The sequence below is a fragment of the Chanodichthys erythropterus genome, chromosome 15 (genome assembly GCF_024489055.1).
Source record: "Chanodichthys erythropterus isolate Z2021 chromosome 15, ASM2448905v1, whole genome shotgun sequence".
NCBI classification, from domain to species: Eukaryota; Metazoa; Chordata; class Actinopteri; order Cypriniformes; family Xenocyprididae; genus Chanodichthys; species Chanodichthys erythropterus.
In genome coordinates this window covers 32,132,011-32,150,474 of record NC_090235.1, presented here as the reverse complement: position 1 = coordinate 32,150,474, position 18,464 = coordinate 32,132,011, and the positions used below count along the sequence as shown (strand labels likewise).

The window sequence follows — 18,464 nt, the reverse complement described above, 5'->3', positions numbered from 1 at the left end:
ATAAATTGTTAAACCTCAAGAAGCATAAGCAAGTTAAGCATAAACATTTACTTTGTTCAAATAGTTGTTTTTTTTTCATTATTGCCAACAGTAAATGGTAGTGTTTCAAACTCTGATGCCTACAAAAGAAACTAATGTAGGTCTCACAACTTCTTGAACGAAAGAAGTCTATTAAATGCCTGAACATCACAACTGATAAAAGCAAAATTAAAAAGTGCTTGGCTTTCTGTGAAATGCAGCTCTCCAGCGCTTATTTCAAAGAAAAGCAATGCGGACAGAGAGAGTGAGTGTGTGTGTGTGTGAGAGGTTCCTGAGAGGCCAAGCTCAAATGAAAAAGTCATTAAAAAACAAGCAGCACTGAGTGAAACCAGAATCAGAGGTCATGATGATGAAGTATGTGACGCTTCATTTCAGATACTGATACATGTCCTGGTCCAGAGTGATGATATTGCAGTAAGACAGCAGCTTAAGCAGAGAGTGAGTGACACTCATGAGCGCCATCTCTGACCTGGAGGAACACAGAATGACATCTGATGCATATTACACGCAAGAATGGGCTAAAACTGCAAGCTTGATTCAAGTTTAATGTTAGTTTCATATGCCATTGAGACAACAAATCATGATTGTGAATAATGAAACACAAAAAGACCATTTAAATATGAAGTCTGCTTGTTCTGCATGTCTCTTTGAATGAGCGGCACAGTTTGTCTACTACATGCAAAGTCAAGCATGCATAATGCTTCCATGTTTACAATTTTTAACAGTAATCCTCTGTTGTTCACCAAAAAATAAAAAAAGTTGCATTTTCATTTGATTACATTTTACATTTTTAAAATATATATATATTTTTTTACATTTTATTCTCACAAATGTGTATTAAATTATAAATCCAAAAATTCAAACAGACAACACAGACTTTCAGAAAAGTAAAACATTTTATAGGGGCCTATTTTAATAAAATCACTCAAATATTAAAATGTTTGTTCACCCAAAAATGAAAATTCTGTCATTTATTACTCACCCTCATGCAGTTCCACACCCGTAAGACCTTCGTTAATCTTCGGAACACAAATTAAGATATTTTAGTCGAAATCCGATGGCTCCGTGAGGCCTTCATAGGGAGCAATGACATTTTCTCTCAAGATCCATAAAGGTACTAAAAACATATTTAAATCAGTTCATGTGAGTACAGTGGTTCAATATTAATATTATAAAGCGTCAAGAATATTTTTGGAGCGCCAAAATAATGACTTATTTAGTGATGGCCGATTTCAAAACACTACTTCAGGAAGCATCGGAGCATAATGAATTAGCGTATTGAATCTGCTGTTCGGAGCGTCAAAGTCACGTGATTTCAGCCGTTGCTAGTTTGACACGCGAGCTGAATCATGATTTGATGCACGGATTCATTTATGTTCCGATGCTTCCTGAAGCAGTGTTTTGAAATCGGCCATCACTAAATAAGTCGTTATTTAGTTTTTTTTTGGCGCTCCAACATATTATCGTCGCTTTATAATATTAATATTGAACCACTGTACTCACATGAACCGATTTAAATATGTTTTTAGTACCTTTATGGTCCTGAGAGAGGAAATGTCATTGCTGGCTATGGAGGCCTCAGGGAGCCATCGGATTTCAACTAAAATATCTTAATTTGTGTTCCGAAGATTAACGAAGGTCTTAACGGTGTGGAACGGCATGAAGGTGAGTAATAAATGACAGAATTTTCATTTTTGGGTGAACTAACCCTTTAAATTGTTAAATTGTAGAAGTCTTATGCTTTTACTTTTGATTATTAAATTTGAATTTAACTATTAAAATTGAATCCAGAGAAAAAATAAACTTTTATAAAAAAAATAAAATTTAGAAAAAAATAATCAGATTTTATAGAGCCCAAACATCATCACCTTAAAGCGAATTCAAACTTGACGTTCTCCCAAAAGGTCCAGACCCAGCGGAAGAATGACAGTTTCGGAAGAATCCTGGTGTCCTCAGCCTGAGTTCTGCCCCATCCCCTCACAGCACTGAAACACAATCACTTTATATTGGATAGCAGAAGGGTGAACGGGATCAAAATTCTAACCAGAACCACAAACACTAAATTAGATGGGGCAAAGGTTATTCTACAGTAATAAAAAATAAATAGGATAATAAAAAGAATATAAATACAAAGATATTTGGGTCAATACTATAGCCTAGCAGGTACTAGTCATTTTGTAGTCTCATACCACTTGGCCATGATGAAGTAGCGGTCGACTGGAGCTCCCAAAGTGATGTTGATGCAGCGGACTGTGTTAATGTTCCTGAACACCAGCAGCATGGGCCGCGGCATAGACTTCAACACCTGCATGATCTGATCAAAGCGGTTCATGGCCATGTCACGCATGTACGTCGTCTCCTCTCGAGTCAGGATGTTACCCAGGCCAAACTCCCACATGTTGATTGGCCGCTGCAGTAGCATCTCACAGAACAGGAAGTATTCTGGGAAGGTCCAGTAAGATGTAATAATTATGATAATATCAAAATACTATGTAACATTTGTCAACAAAAATGCAGTAAAAGCAGTATTGTGAAATATTATTACAACTGTTTTCCATTGTAATATATTTGAAAATTTTCAGCATCATTACTCCAGACTTCAGTGTCACAAGATCCTTCAGAAATCATTCTAATAGGCTGATTTGCTGCTCAAGAAACATTTTTTATTATCATCAATGCTGAAAACAGCTGTGATACATTTTTTTAGGATTCAGTAGAACATTTATTATATATAACATATTTAAAATATATTGTGTAACAAAAAATGTTCAAGAAGTTTGAGTAAGCAGAATTTAAATAGTATACATATCTAAATAATAATTACCTTTTGTCATGATAAAACGAAAAATCTCCTTTACCTTTGACCCCGAGCTGATTTGCATATGTCTTCATGCCGGCTTCATCTCGCAGGATTATGGATCGCCACAGCTGACACAGAGCCGCTCTGTCACTGACAAACAGTGAGAGAGTTTCCTGTCACCTTCTGTTTCATGATATTTTCAGTGTCTGTGGTGTATATTTGTCATGTTCTGACCTTTTACTGAGGCTTTCATACAGCCCATGATCCAACAGAACCAACTCAGCTTTTTTATCTGGACCTCTTCTTACCAGTACTAAAATGAGCAACATTTCAAATGGGTGAAACTCATGGAGGAACACATTTTTTTTTAACAAATATATGTATTAAAAGGTGCAGTATGTAATAATTCTGTCCGCTAGAGGTCGCTAGAAGCCTATTCAAAACAAAGGCACGGAATCTCGGGACATGTGGTCTCCACCTCAACGGACGGTGCAAAACAATAGGGATTGGACTCGGGCAGAAATCATGTTCAAGGATGTGATTATTAACGTTATTGTAGTATGAAACAGAGCAGGACCGAGTGTTGTGGGAGCTTAACGAGGCCGTTGGAGCGATTGCGCAACACACGCCTCACGAGCAGCAGAACTTTTATTATGCCACAGTCGCCGGCACTGCTTCCGCTTTTCCAGTCATGAGTATGAGGTAACGCAGCGCTGTTTATTATATTAGATACAATTGAGTGTGTTGATTGGTAACGCGGGTATGACGCAATTGACAGGTGACTCCTCACACGTCCCGGAGCCTTGGTTAAAATTTACAAATAGTAGTTCAAATAGTAGTACAAAAAGTTCTCGAGTGAACAAAATGTATAACACTGGCCTAGTGGTTTTTGGATATTTTTCTGCAAAAATATTACATATTGCACCTTTAATTCATTCCCAATAACAAATAGTCAAATAAAATACAGTAATCTCACCATTTCCAGGATGAGGATCAGCGTGAATAAAGCCGGTATAAAAGATCTGCTCTGCGAATGTGCGGACAAGTTTATCAGCTGCCTGAAACACAGCCAGAGGAAATGCAGTGGTCATCATTATGGACATTTAATGCATATGATGTGAGCCAGTTAATTTATAACAGATGCCATTAAACTCACATCTTTCAGACTCAGTCCCTGACGCTGAATCTCCTCCACGTTGTTGATTTTGCATCCATCACAGAACTCTGCTGTAAGGACCCTCTACATGGGTACATTAGTCATAGTTTGTATCCATTTATGTTTGAAAGCTGAAGACTAAAGAAAGATTTCACTGTCATATGAAGATTCTCACCTTGCTGGTCAGGTCCCAGAACACTTTGGGCACAACTATAAACTTAAAATGCTTCAGTTCCTCCGCACAACGTTCAGAATTCCTGCCTTCGTTCTCAAAATCCAGCTCTTGTGCCAGCGTTCCTTTCAAGTCCTAGCAGCATCATGGAGAAAAATAAAGAAACAAGTTATGCCCGTTTCATCCTAGATGGATCATAACTCAGGAACCAAGCCGGCCTTGGGCTCCAGACTCCTGGCATAGGGGACCAACTAAGAGAACCCCCTAAGCCCCAACTTGGCTTGGTTCCAGAGATACACCCAGTCAAAAATGACACACTTCATCTTTAAAAAAAATTAAAGAGGATCAGTTTTGATTTCATGCAGTTTTAAATGCATTATATTTTATGCACTGACCTGTAAGACCCAGCGGAAGCCAAAGCTGGGGTGCATAAATTTCACTATGTCCAGCAAAATCTCCAGAGTCCTGATATCACCATCAAAGCGATCCCTGAGATCAATATACTGCACCTGAAAAAACACACATCAACAGATTCTCATAACAACATAAATGCATCAATAACCACTGGATTTCGCTTCATACTGGTTCCCTATATCAATCATCTTGCAAATACTGAAAAAATAGAGTAATGTACCATGTAAGTACAATACTGCCCTAACACACCTTTACAGCCACAGGTGTCCCATCATGCAGTTCGGCCTTGTGTACTTGTGCCAGACTCGCAGCAGCCACAGGCTCATAGTCAAACGTCCTGAACATTTTATCAGGAGTCATGTTGAAGTCTTCCTGGAATAAAGCATCTACCTAAAGCAACATGAATCAAGATGAGTTTTATACAAAAATAGAAATTTTATATTATATTATATAAAATCATATATATACAGTGCACAGCATAAACGAGTACACCCCCTTTGAAACTTAACAAATTCAGCAATTATGCTTTACTTAGAAGACATGTTAGGGTTCTTTAGAGATATAATGTTCTAGCAAGTCTGCTTAATCAATTACCAAAGAAGCATGTCAAAATTATTCAAAAAAGATTCTTATTAAAGTGATAAAATGTTGTGTTGCAAAAATGAGTACACCCTCCTGAAAGTTACTAAATAAAATTTTTTTTTTTTTTTTTTTTTTTCTGGAGTAAGTTTATGCCAATTTTTGATCAAAAGGTAAGTATGTTGAACAAAAATACACACTTGACAATTAAAATTGTTATATAGCCCACTGAATCATTCTCAGACTTAATGCTGACAACAATGGAACCATTTCAGAGAGAACTGTCAAGAGACTCATTTCTTAGCACAAAAGAGGACAGTGGTTCCAAGAGGATTACCAAATCATTGTTTTAAAGGTGCCCTCGAATGAAAACTTGAATTTATCTTGGCATAGTCAAATAACAAGAGTTCAGTACACGGAAATGAGTCTTTTGTTTAAAAGACCTCCGAAGAACAGGCAAATCTCAACATAACACCAACTGTTACGTAACAGTCGGGGTGTACGCCCCCAATATTTGCATATGCCAGCCCATGTTCCCAACATTATGAAAGGCATTAGACAAGGGCAGAACGTCTGGATGTGCACAGCTGAATCATCAGTCTAGGTAAGCAAGCAATAACAATAGCGAAAAATGGCAGATGGAGCAATAATAACTGACATGATCCATGATATCATGATATTTTTAGTGATATTTGTAAATTGTCTTTCTAAATGTTTCGTTAGCATGTTGCTAATGTACTGTTAAATGTGGTTAAAGATACCATCGTTTATTACTGTATTCACGGAGACAAGAGAGCCGTCGCTGATTTCATTATTAAACACTTGCAGTCTGTATAATTCATAAACAACTTCATTCTTCATAAATCTCTCCAACAGTGTAGCATTAGCAGTTAACCACGGAGCACGAGAATTAAAGGGCCAGTAGCCCCGAATCGGCTCTTTTATAATGATGCCCCAAAATAGGCAGTTAAAAAAATGAATAAAAAAAAAATCTATTGGGTATTTTGAGCTGAAACTTCACAGACACATTCAGGGGACACCTTAGACTTATATTACATATTTAAGTGTAAAAATATAGCAAAAGTAACTCAGAAATTAAATATAAAATGGACTTGTGACAAGGCCCCTGAAATAATCAGGCCTTCATTTTAAGCTTTCATTTAATGATGAGGGATTTTTTTTTTTGCTAGACAAAGCATGTCACTTCTGCAGGCTGCATCTTACTCTGTGAGAGAAACAGTCACTCCTTTCATAGCTTTTGCTGGCTCTGAGACACTCGCTTGGTATTTCTCTCACAGAGTAAGATGCAGCCTGCAGAAGTGACATGCATGGTTATCCATTTTGGAATTACTTACTGTAGCCAAAGCACAATTAAGTTAATTAGCCTTTTCCAAGGCCCATATTTACAAAATATAGACTTCTGGGAATCAATACTCTGGTCTCATGAGACCAAGTCAATCATTTTGGATCTAACAGCATCCAAAATGTTATGGTGTTGCTAGAGGAGGAATACAGTGCCTGGTTCCCACAGTAAAGTTCAGTGCTGGTAAAGCTCTTATATAGGGATGTATGAGTGCTGAAGGAGTGAGAGAGTTGTGCTTTATCAATGCGGTCATGAATTCATGCACCACTGTATGATGTAATACAAAAACAGAAGATGCTACCCTCTCTTTATTCCCTGCGTTGTTGGGCATTTTTTCAAAATGACAATGACGATATGCATTCTGGACATGCATTTTACTCAATCTTAACACTCTTGAGCACCTGTGGGGGATTCTGTAGAGACGAGCTGAGTAACATTTTCCATCTTTCCATGAACTGTATTAGCGATCGTTAAGAAAATACATCTTTTGTATTTGTTCAGAGGGGGTATATTCATTTATGCTGTGCACTATTTATAACATTTTCAACTTTTTATTTTTTAATATATTTTTTTAATATGCTTTTAGTAGTACACATGCAAAAGAACAGAACAGACAGGTCACAAGAGTTATCACATACAGTTACGTTGTTTATGTACAGTTAACTTCATATCAGGGGTCTTGGAAGAGAGAGAGAAAGAGAAAAGGAGAATATTTGATAATGGTCCTTTCAAGTCCATAAAAGGTTTAAGGTCCCCTCATAAAACATACAAATCCAGAATATTTTCATTAGACAAATATTTCACATATTAAAAAAAATAGGAAGAGATTATCAATATAATAATACTGATACATTGTACATGTGAGGAAGGGGGAGAAAAAAAACCCCACACATTGTAGTACACTTACAATATCTCCCCATGTTCCATCCACACTGCTATACATTAACCATTTTGACCAGTACTTGTAAAATTTATCCATGTTTAATCTTAGAGAGAAAGTCAGTTTTTCCATATCTTTTACAATCACTATCCATTCTGCTTTTGTTGGTCGATTTTAATGCAGCCATTTCTTAGTTATTGCTTTTTTCTAGCAACCAATAATAATTTAAGTAGGTACTTGAGTATTAAAATCAGTTGGTATGTTTCCTAAATATATAGTACCGAAGCTGTTCTCAATCTCGAATCCCAATATCAATTTTATATCAGTGAGTACCTCTAACCGATAAGACTGAATTGCTGGACAGTTCCAAAATATGTACAAGTAATCTATGGAGCTAGAAATATGACAATATGATTTGAACTTGAATTGTATACATTTGAATCCTAGACAAGTGTCATTTAACAGAACTGAATATTAAAGGGATAGTTCACCCAAAAATGAAAATTTGATGTTTATCTGCTTACCCCCCAGCGCATCCAAGATGTAGGTGACTTTGTTTCTTTAGTCGAACGCAAATTATGATTTTTAACTGCAACCGCTGCCGTCTGTCAGTCAAATAATAGCAGTGATTGGGAACTTGAACAATAAGAGTCGAAAAAACTTCCATAGACAAATCCAAATGAAAACCTGCGGCTCGTGACGGCACATTGATGTCCTAAGACACGCAACGATCGGTTTGTGCGAGAAACCGAACATTATTTATATAATTTTTACCTCTAATACACCACTATGTCCAACTTTGTTCAGCTTCCGGTTAGATCTCTCAATAGTGCCTCAGCAGTGCCACAGGCTGATCACTTCCATGCCACACTTCACTGATGCTGTCATTTGTGCTAGGAGCAAGTCATTTGCTGTAATATGTGCTGCCGCCCAAGTATTGAGTGTACAAATTAACATACTTTAAAGAACTTGAACTTTTCTGTTTTAAAAATAAATTTTTTGATTGATCTTAGGAAATATCCTAAAATCTTAGGATTTTGGACTTTCATGAGGTGTACGCTCTAATCATCAAAATAAAAAAAATAAAAAATAAAAAAATAAAAAAATATTTTGAAATGTTTTACTTTACATGTAGGGAATCTAGAATATATGAAAGTTTCATTTTTGAAAATAATTTACAATAAAAAAAAGAACTTTTTCACGATATTGTAATTATATGACCAGCACCTGTATATTATATATATATATATATATATTATATATAAAAATTTAAAAATGTTTCAGGATTTCCACAAAAATATGAGGCAGCGAGGTTTTCAACATTGATAATAATAAGAAATGTTTCATGAGCAGCAAACCAGCATATTAGAATGATTTCTGAAGGATCATGTGACACTGATAACTGGAGTAATGAGGCTGAAAATTCAGCTTTGCATCTGTTGAATAAATTACATTTAAAAATATCTCAACATAGATATTTTAAAAATATTTCACAATATTAATTCATCAGATTTACATTTTTTTGGATAAAATCATATACTAACCTTGTTTGTGCAAAGTGATTTCCAAAGTGATTTTTTAAATTTTTGTCATGTCATGTCAAACTATTGCCTTATAATTACTGTGGAAACTATTTAATGCTGAACAATGCAACTTGTCCCTTCATTTCTCTTCATACCAAGGTCATATACTTCATATATCTTTTTAAAAAATACCTCAAAACTATTTGCAGGAAGCCAATGCCTAGCTGAATCTTAATGTGTTCTGCTTAACCTGAAGCTGCTCACCTCTTTGTATCTTCTGTTGAGTGCTTTATCCTCCAGCACATGCAGGGTGCGGAGGTACTCTGGAGGCAGAAGATGGTTGAATGCACACAGTCCCTGTCCCAGCTTAATATACAGGCCTCCGTTCTGGATGGCCCCGTCTACCATACTACTGGCTGCTCTCTGATGACATGCTGACATGAGCTCCTCATACTCTGGACTGCTCTGGCGACAGGGACAGAAACAGAGTTTCGAGTTTTTTTTTATTCATTCAAGTCATACAGGTTTAAAACAACTATAGAAATAATCCCTCCCAAAAAATATTTTTACAGGGGTATAAACCTACCTCATCCATGCCACGTAGAACAATGTTGGATGTCCACCAGTAATCTGCTGATATCATAAGCCCGATGTAGAGAGACCTGACGTGACACAGATATATCTCAATTCCAGCCATGATACAGGTATGTCAGAAACAAAAGCAAAACCTGACATCTAGAGATCAGAGAGCCTGATAATGCCATACACTAGCTTTCAAAACTTTAGGGTTAAGATTTTTTAAATGTTTTTTGAAAATGATATACTCAGACAAACTGCTTTTATTAGATCAGAAATAAAGCAAAAACAGTAATACTATGAAATATTATTACAATTTAAAATAACTTTGCTAAACAAATACAGGTGCTGGTCATATAATTAGAATATCGTGAAAAAGTTCATTTTTTTATTGTAAATTATTTTTAAAAATGAAACTATCATATATTCAAGATTCCCTACATGTAAAGTAAAACATTTCAAAAGTTTTTATTTTTTATTTGTTTTTTTAATTTTGATGATTAGAGCATATAGCTCATGAAAGTCAAAAATCGAGTATCTCAAAATATTAGCATATTTCCTAAAATCAATCAAAAAAATGGATTTTCAAAACAGAAAAGTTCAAGTTCTTTAAAGTATGTTCATTTGTACACTCAATACTTGGTCGGCAGCACATATTACAGCAAATGACTTGCTCCTAGCACAAATTACAGCATCAGTGAGGTGTGGCATGGAAGTGATCAGCCTGTGGCACTGCTGAGGCACTATTGAGCCTTCAGATCATCTGTATTGTTGGATCGACTGTTTCTCATCTTTCTCTTGAAAATATCCCATAGATTCAGGGGTCAGGCATGTTGGCTGGCCAATAAAGCACAGTAATATCATGGTCAGCAAACCACTTGGAAGTGGGTTTTGCACTGTGGGCAGGTGCTAAAGTCCTGCTGGAAAAGGAAATCAGCATCTCCATAAAGCTAGTCAGCAGATGGAAGCATAAAGTGCTCCAAAATCTCCTGGATGATGGCTGCATTGACTTTGCACTTGATAAAACACAATGGACCAACACCAGCAGATGTCACAGCCCCCCAAATCATTACTAACTTCAGAAACTTCCCACTAGACTTCAAGCAGCTTGGATTCTGTGCCTCTCCAGTCTTCCCTCAGACTCTGGGACCATGATTTCAACATGAAATGCAAAATTTACTTTTATCTGAAAAGAGGACTTTTGACCACTGTTCACTGTCCAGTTCTTTTTCTCCTTAGCCCAGGTAAGATGCTTCTGATGTTGTTTCTGTTTCAGAAGTGGCATGGTAGTCCTTTTCCTGAAGATGTCTGAGTGTGGTGACTCTTGATGCGCTGACTCCGGCTTAATTCTACTCATTGTGAAGCTCTCCCAAGTGTTTGAATCGGCTTTACTTGACAGTATTCTCAAGCTTGTGGTCATCCCTGTTGCGTGTGCACCTTTGCCTACCCAATTTCTTCCTTCTAGTCAACTTTGCATTTAATATGCTTTGATACATCACTCTGTAAACAGCCACCACATTCAGTAATGACCTTCTGTGACTTACTCTCTTTGTGGAGGGTGTCAATGATTGTCTCCTGGACCACTGCCATGTCAGCAGTCTTCCCCATTAGTGTGGTTTCAAAGAACAAGAGATACCCAGAATTTAAAAATGTAGGGATGGTCATTTAATGAAACTCAAATGTAAATATTCTAATATTTTGAGATACTGGATTTTGGACTTTCATTACCTGTATGCTCTAATCAACAAATTAAAAAAAAAACAAAAAACATTTGAAATGTTTTACTTTACATGTAATCTAGTATAAATGAAAGTTTCATTTTTTAAAAATAATAATAATAATTAAAAAAAACCGAACTTTTTCACGATATTCTAATTATATGACCAGCACCTGTATATTGTACAATGTTGAATGTTCAGCAGGCAATACTCCAGTCCAGTCTTGTGTCAGTCATGTTTCACATGATCCTTCAGAAATAATTCTAATAAGTGATTTGCTGCTCAAGAAACTTTTCTTGTTATCAATGCTGAAAACAGTTGTGCTGCTTAGTATTTTTGTGTAAACCATGATGCATTTTTTTTCCGAATTATTCGATGAATAGAAAGTTCAAAAGAACATCATTTATTTGAAATAGAAATCTATTGGATCATTATAAATGCCTTTGCTGTCACTTTTGATCAATTTATTGCATCTTTGCGGTTTCTTTAAAAACAAACACTAACCTCAAACTTTTGAATGGTATTTCTGAAATTAAAGGTTTAACTGAAATGAAATTAAATGAAAATTCTGTCATTAATTACAAACCAGATTCCCAAAAAGTTGGGACACTGAACAAACTGTGAATAAAAACAGAATGCAATGATGTGGAAGTTTCAAATTTCAATATTTTATTCAGAATACAACATATATGACATATCAAATGTTTAAACTGAGAAAATGTATCATTTTAAGGGAAAAATAAGTTGATTTTAAATTTCATGGCATCAACACATCTCAAAAAAGTTGGGATAAGGCCATGTTTACAACTGTGTGGCATCCCCTCTTCTTTTTATAACAGTCTGCAAACGTCTGGGGACTGAGGATACAAGTTGCTCAAGTTTAGGAATAGGAATGTTGTCCCATTCTTGTCTAATACAGTAGCCTGGGTGCCAGCCCGAACCCCGCCCACAACATTTTTTGGACGGGAAGTTCGGTCTGGACTCGATCCATTATGGAGTAATTATGCTCGGCTCCCAGAAGGCCGAGCCAATCAAATTGCCAGGGCGGGCTTTAATCGATGATGGACAGGCTATCTGCGATTACGTAACCACCCACATCATCAAAGAGCGCTTGGGGAGTTTGATTGACAAGCGATCTAACCAATCAGAACGGCGCATCCGCCATTTTGTCCAACAGAGCAGTCAGGAGTTAGAAACTGGAGTTAAACTTGAAAAATTGTGCATATTGACGTCTTTCCGCGTTTGAAACAACATTCATTCTCATGTTCATTCATGTTTATTTGATGCTATAAATGGACTAGTAGGAAGAGATGATCGGTTCACGAGCCTCTTGAGCTGAGGCGCTACAGCAATCTGTCACGATCATGGTCATAACACATTAAAGAGCCGCAAAACGTTTTTTATTGTTTGAATTTTTTTAATAACTACACAGTTTGAAAGCTGGGACTTTGTTTAATATCATAAGTAACCTGCTCTATCTCGTCTGTCGATGTGTTGTCAGTTTCTTCTTTGCTCCGCGATGTATTTTCCACTCTGTGTGGCGTGACAGCGCCACGGCTTGTCGGACAAAGCAACAGTAACTAAGAGGGGCGAGTCTTTGCAAAAGGTCAATTAGTTTACAACAATGATGGCTGTTGAAGAACTGAGATGTGTAGATTCCGCCATCGCGTCCGTTATAGAAGATATCGACAACGCATTAATTTTAAAAGATGAACAGAGGACCGCGATCAAGGCATTTGTCGATGGGAAAGATGTCTTTGCCGTCCTTCCTACGGGATTCGGCAAAAGTTTGATTTATCAGCTGGCCCCGATGGTCGCTAAGAAGAGTTCTGTTGACAACTATGCGTCGCTCAACATACGTCACTTACTCTGTAGCTCTGATTGGTTGTAGGTCTATCCAATTGAGGTCTTTCCTGGATCGGTTGAAATACGCCCCCATAATCAAAGCCGAATGGAGCAGTATCAGACTCATATTCTGACTAGAATTGAGTATGACCACGTCAGGCTACTAATACAGGCTTCTAGTTGCTCAACTGTCTTAGGTCTTCTTTGTCGCATCTTCCTCTTTATGATGCGCCAAATGTTTTCTATGGGTGAAAGATCTGGACTGGCCATTTCAGTACCTGGATCCTTCTTCTATGCAGCCATGATGTTGTAACTGATGCAGTATGTGGTCTGGCATTGTCATGTTGGAAAATGCAAGGCCTTCCCTGAAAGAGACGACGTCTGGATGGGAGCATATGTTGTTCTAGAGCTTGGATATACCTTTCAGCATTGATGGTGCCTTTCCAGATGTGTAAGCTGCCCATGCCATACGCACTCATGCAACCCCATACCATCAGAGATGCAGGCTTCTGAACTGAGTGCTGATAACAACTTGGGTTGTCCTTGTCCTCTTTAGTCTGGATGACATGGCGTACCAGTTTTCCAAAAAGAACTTCAAATTTTGATTCGTCTGACCACAGAACAGTTTTACACTTTGCCACAGTCCATTTTAAATAAGCCTTGGCCCAGAGAAAACGCCTGCGCATCTGGATCATGTTTAGATATGGCTTCTTTTTTGACCTATAGAGTTTTAGCCGGCAACGGCGAATGGCACGGTGGATTGTGTTCACCGACAATGTTTTCTGGAAGTATTCCTGAGCCCATGTTGTGATTTCCATTACAGTAGAATTCCTGTATGTGATGTAGTGCCGTCTAAGGGCCCGAAGATCACGGGCATCCAGTATGGTTTTCCGGCCTTGACCCTTACGCACAGATTGTTCCAGATTCTCTGAATCTTTGGATGATATTATGCACTGTAGATGATGATAACTCCAAACTCTTTGCAATTTTTCTCTGAGAAACTCCTTTCTGATATTGCTCCACTATTTTTCGCCGCAGCATTGGGGGAATTGGTGATCCTCTGCCCATCTTGACTTCTGAGAGACACTGCCACTCTGAGAGGCTCTTTTTATACCCAGTCATGTTGCCAGTTGACCTAATAAGTTGCAGATTGGTCCTCCAGCTGTTCTTTATATGTACATTTAACTTTTCCGGCCTCTTATTGCTTCCTTTACCAACTTTTTTGGAATGTGTAGCTCTCATGAAATCCAAAATGAGCCAATATTTGGCATGCCATTTCAAAATGTCTCACTTTCAACATTTGATATGTTATCTATATTCTATTGTGAATAAAATATAAGTTTATGAGATTTGTAAATTATTGCATTCCTTTTTTATTCACAATTTGTACAGTGTCCCAACTTTTTTGGAATCGGGTTTGTACTCACCCTTGTGTTGTTCCAAACCTGTGAGACTTTCTTTCATTTTTGGAACACAAATTTAGATATAAATCCGAGAGGTTTTTTTTATCACATAGAAAGCAACGTAATCATTCAAGGTCCTGAAAGGTACTAAAGATATTGTTAAAATTGTCCACATGACTGCAGTGGTTCAACCTTAATGTTATGAAGTGACGAGAATTCTTTTTGTGTGCAAAAACAAAAATAATGACTTTAACAATTTCTTCTCTACCCTGTCAGACTCGCAGTGAACGAAGTTCAGCGCTTCCGAGTTTACATCCGAACACCAGCTCAGTATTGCGTTGTGGTGCTCATGTGAACAGCCTCGGCCAATACTGAGCTGGCATTCGGACATAAACATGTAATCACTGAAGTGCATTCACTATGTCAACAGCGTATGATAACGAATTCGAATTGTTAAATAAAATCGCTATTTTTGTTTTGTTTTTGCGCACAAAAAGTATTCTTGTCAATTCATAACATTAAGGTTGAACCACTGTAGTCCCGTTGATCATTTATACAATGTCTTTAATACTTTTCTGGAACTTGAATGACGGTAATTATATTGCTTTCTATGGGGAAAAAAAAAAAAAACTTGAAATTCATCAAATATATCTTAATTTGTGGTCCGAAGATGAACAAAGGTCGGGTGTGGAACGACATGAGGGTGAGTAATTAATGACATAAATTTAAAAATTATTTAAATTTTCTGGGTGAACTAACCCTTTAAATAATTACATTTTACACAAGATTATAAAGAGCTTCACCTGCAGAAGCGCCCGACTCCCTCTGTTAGTATCTTCATCTTCCTCCTCTCTCTGGGCTCCGAGACCACATATTGCACCCCGACCACAAGCGGCACACCCACGGAGACTCCAATCAACAGCTTCCTAAAGAGCCTGTGACTCTTTACAACTCTAGAGGAACAGAACACAATCCCAGCGTCACTGACAAAAATCTTGTTTACTACTTGTAACATCCAGAGTGTTTTCACCCTTAAAATGAAGTCAGATCCGAATAAAGCAAATGAAACCCACCTGTGTGATGAGAAGAACTTCTGATTGAGTACTTGTGGACCTATGAGCCGAGGACACCTCCGTAACAGAGACATATGACGCCGACACAGCCTTAACTGAAGAAATTAAACACCAGTCAAACTACAAGTTCACTCATGTAATGTATTACATGTTGAGAGACCAACAAACATAATAAATCAGGCAAAATTTGCATTTAGTACGTCTATGGACATGGATTATTAGATTTGGAAGGTTCAAGCGGATTGTGGACGTGTCTATAGAAAGAAAGTTTCAATTTTATACCTGCTAGCATGTCAAAATAGCTCAGAGGTGATCTGTGTGGTGCGTTTTCATACAAATCAAGTCAGGTCACTTTTGTTTCTATGGCGCCTTATACAATACAGACTGTTTCAAAGCAGTAATAAACAAGAAAATAACGATCAATGATGCAAACCATCAAATATGTGAGCAATTCAAATTGTGCTGTAAAGCAGCTTTACAGAAGACAACAGTGTGGTTATTCGGCTCAATTCAGTTCAATGTTGATTCAGTTCAGTTCAATAACTGTGAAAAGTTGAAATAAATTCAATTCAGCCATAAGCAACTCTACAGAAGAAAATAGTGTCGTTATTCAGCTCAATTCAGTTCAACGTTGTTTCACTACATAAACGGTTTGTGCACTACAACAACACAAGAATTTCCCATCAAGGCCATGTGGGAAATGTGAAAGAAGGGGGAATGTTTATAGAAGCAGGGAACAAAATGTCTTTACTCAGGCGGGTTGATTTGTGGACAGGTCAGGGATGTGCTCCGGTTTAAAGGTCTCTATAGAGTATGATAAACAACAGTCCATCAGCAGCCATCCATTTAAGAAATATCTATTCCACACAACTGCACAAGTCGGCAAAATCTCTGAGAGCCAATGTCCCAAACAGAGAGCTTCTGTCCCAGAAAGAGACTTTAAATCACTTCCCTTCCAAAAATGTTCTAGGTAATAACAGATCCAGCCAAAACACTGTAGTAACCCTAACAAATGTACCATGACAGTGCCATGGAATCAGATGGTAAGTAACTTAATTACATGAATGAAACCACATTTTCAGGATTTATATGCAAACTGCAATATTCAATTTACCATGGTAATGACACGCCACTACAAAGTACTTAAAACACATCATGGTACTACTGTATTGCATATCCAATATATGTGGGATTCTTATGGCACATGTAAAAGAATATGAATAAAAACATAAAATGCGGTTGTACTTTTTGTGTAGCATTGGTTCTCAACCATTTTACTCTAAGGTCCCTCATTATCCACAAAAAAAAAAATCCCATTATTTTTATAGTTGTTTGTGATTTATTGCATAAGAATAAGCTTTTTAAAACTATTATTAATGTCAATTTCTACAGAATAAAATATTTTAGAGCTTGACATAACTAGAAAATATATAAATTCTTTATGGCTATGGTGATTTTGTTCATTTAAATAACGTTTCCAGTTTCATTCGGATATACTTCACAATATTTTTTTTTCTTTTTTTGCTCTGTTTGAAGTTGAGTGTTACAATAGTAGACAGTAACAGTGTTATTTAAACTATAGCAATGTTAAAGTTTTGCAAGGGTGCTGTCAAGTGCCTGACTGCAGGACAGGAAGTCTTTCTTATACTTTTCTATTCTTAGACTTGAATTGGATATAACAATCAGTCTTTAGTTTGGGATTTAAGGCTTACAGTGATAAAGAACAAGGCATGCTTTGACATTTCCTCTGGCCTCGACTGCACTGATTCAGGATCAGAGCTGCACTTTCAGACTGGATAATAATATGGAATATATTTTCCATTTAAATGTCTCTCCATTTAGTCCTGAAATACAGTGACCTTCCATCACCTGCATTCTGCATCATACTGATCAGGCAGCTCGAGCATATGAGCAACTTACTGGTCGATTGAACAACAACAGCAGAAGTGAGCGGCTAACGACCGATTCTGCGCTTACCGATCTGAAAGTCTCTGCCGCCATGGGTCCGATCCGTTCGGGCTGATGATGATCGCATGAGTGACTCGCTACGATCTTCTCTCTCACGGACGCTACCTCGCGCTTCTAGATCACGCACGAGACGACTGCAGTTTGATTGGACAGCTGGGAAAGAGTCTGCTGTGACATCATCAGTCACGTGACAGTGGTCTGACACGACCTTCCGACCTTGTGCTCCGTCCTCATCACAAACATTATTGTTTTTAGAAAAACTTAAGCATTCGAATTAAATAAATAACTAAATAATAAAAAATTAACATACAGAAAAAAAAGCAAAATAGATGTTTACGTGAAATGCAGCGTACTCCTTTAATTAAAGGGACAGTACATGTTTAAAGCAAGACAAGACAGACTTAAAAAATAAATAAATAAAAAACCTACATACATCATAAAAACTAAATAATTTAAACTAAGTTTAAATAAAAAGTAAGCTAAATTAATTTCTACAGCAGTTTATTTACTTTAGAGTAATTCCCTCCAGTGTTTCAGAATATTAACAATATTTAGATTATAAGAACTGTGCAAAATGGCAACAAGATTAATTAAAAGTACACATTGCAAGCCACTTTGGATAAAAAGTTCTGCTAAATGCATACATCAAAAGATAACAGATGAATCCCTTCTCGATCATATTTTGAATAAATGATTTATTTATGAATGATGTAAGTCCATCTTTGAAATTCAACCCAAGTAAAAACAAAAATGAAAATAGACCCCAAAACCAACATGTTTAGACGTTGCGATGACGCGCTGCTTAATCCCTTGACAGATGGCATGTATCGCATGATCATGATATTTCATCAGATTACATCACAAAGCAGGGGTTTGCCTGTCTCAAAAGGGGGAGGGGATACATAAATACAGTTTGGTACAAATGCTCAAATCAGATTTCCTCTGAACCACCAGT

At 37.1% G+C, this 18,464-nt stretch overlaps 1 protein-coding gene across 1 annotated transcript; it reads right to left on the bottom strand.

Annotated features, from left to right (window-relative positions):
• Window positions 1–370: 370 nt before the first annotated feature.
• adck5 (aarF domain containing kinase 5) lies at window positions 371–17,652 on the bottom strand. The gene is made up of 15 exons (XM_067411911.1): window positions 17,519–17,652; window positions 15,542–15,636; window positions 15,272–15,421; window positions 9,513–9,588; window positions 9,191–9,391; window positions 4,831–4,971; window positions 4,563–4,676; window positions 4,171–4,302; window positions 3,996–4,079; window positions 3,816–3,897; window positions 3,074–3,152; window positions 2,898–2,989; window positions 2,229–2,481; window positions 1,908–2,024; window positions 371–508 (listed from the first exon to the last, which is right to left on the bottom strand). Exons 1-15 carry the CDS (start codon window positions 17,540–17,542, stop codon window positions 406–408), a joined length of 1,743 nt encoding a protein of 580 aa, XP_067268012.1. The 5' UTR covers window positions 17,543–17,652; the 3' UTR covers window positions 371–405.
• Between the last annotated feature and the right edge of the window lie 812 nt (window positions 17,653–18,464).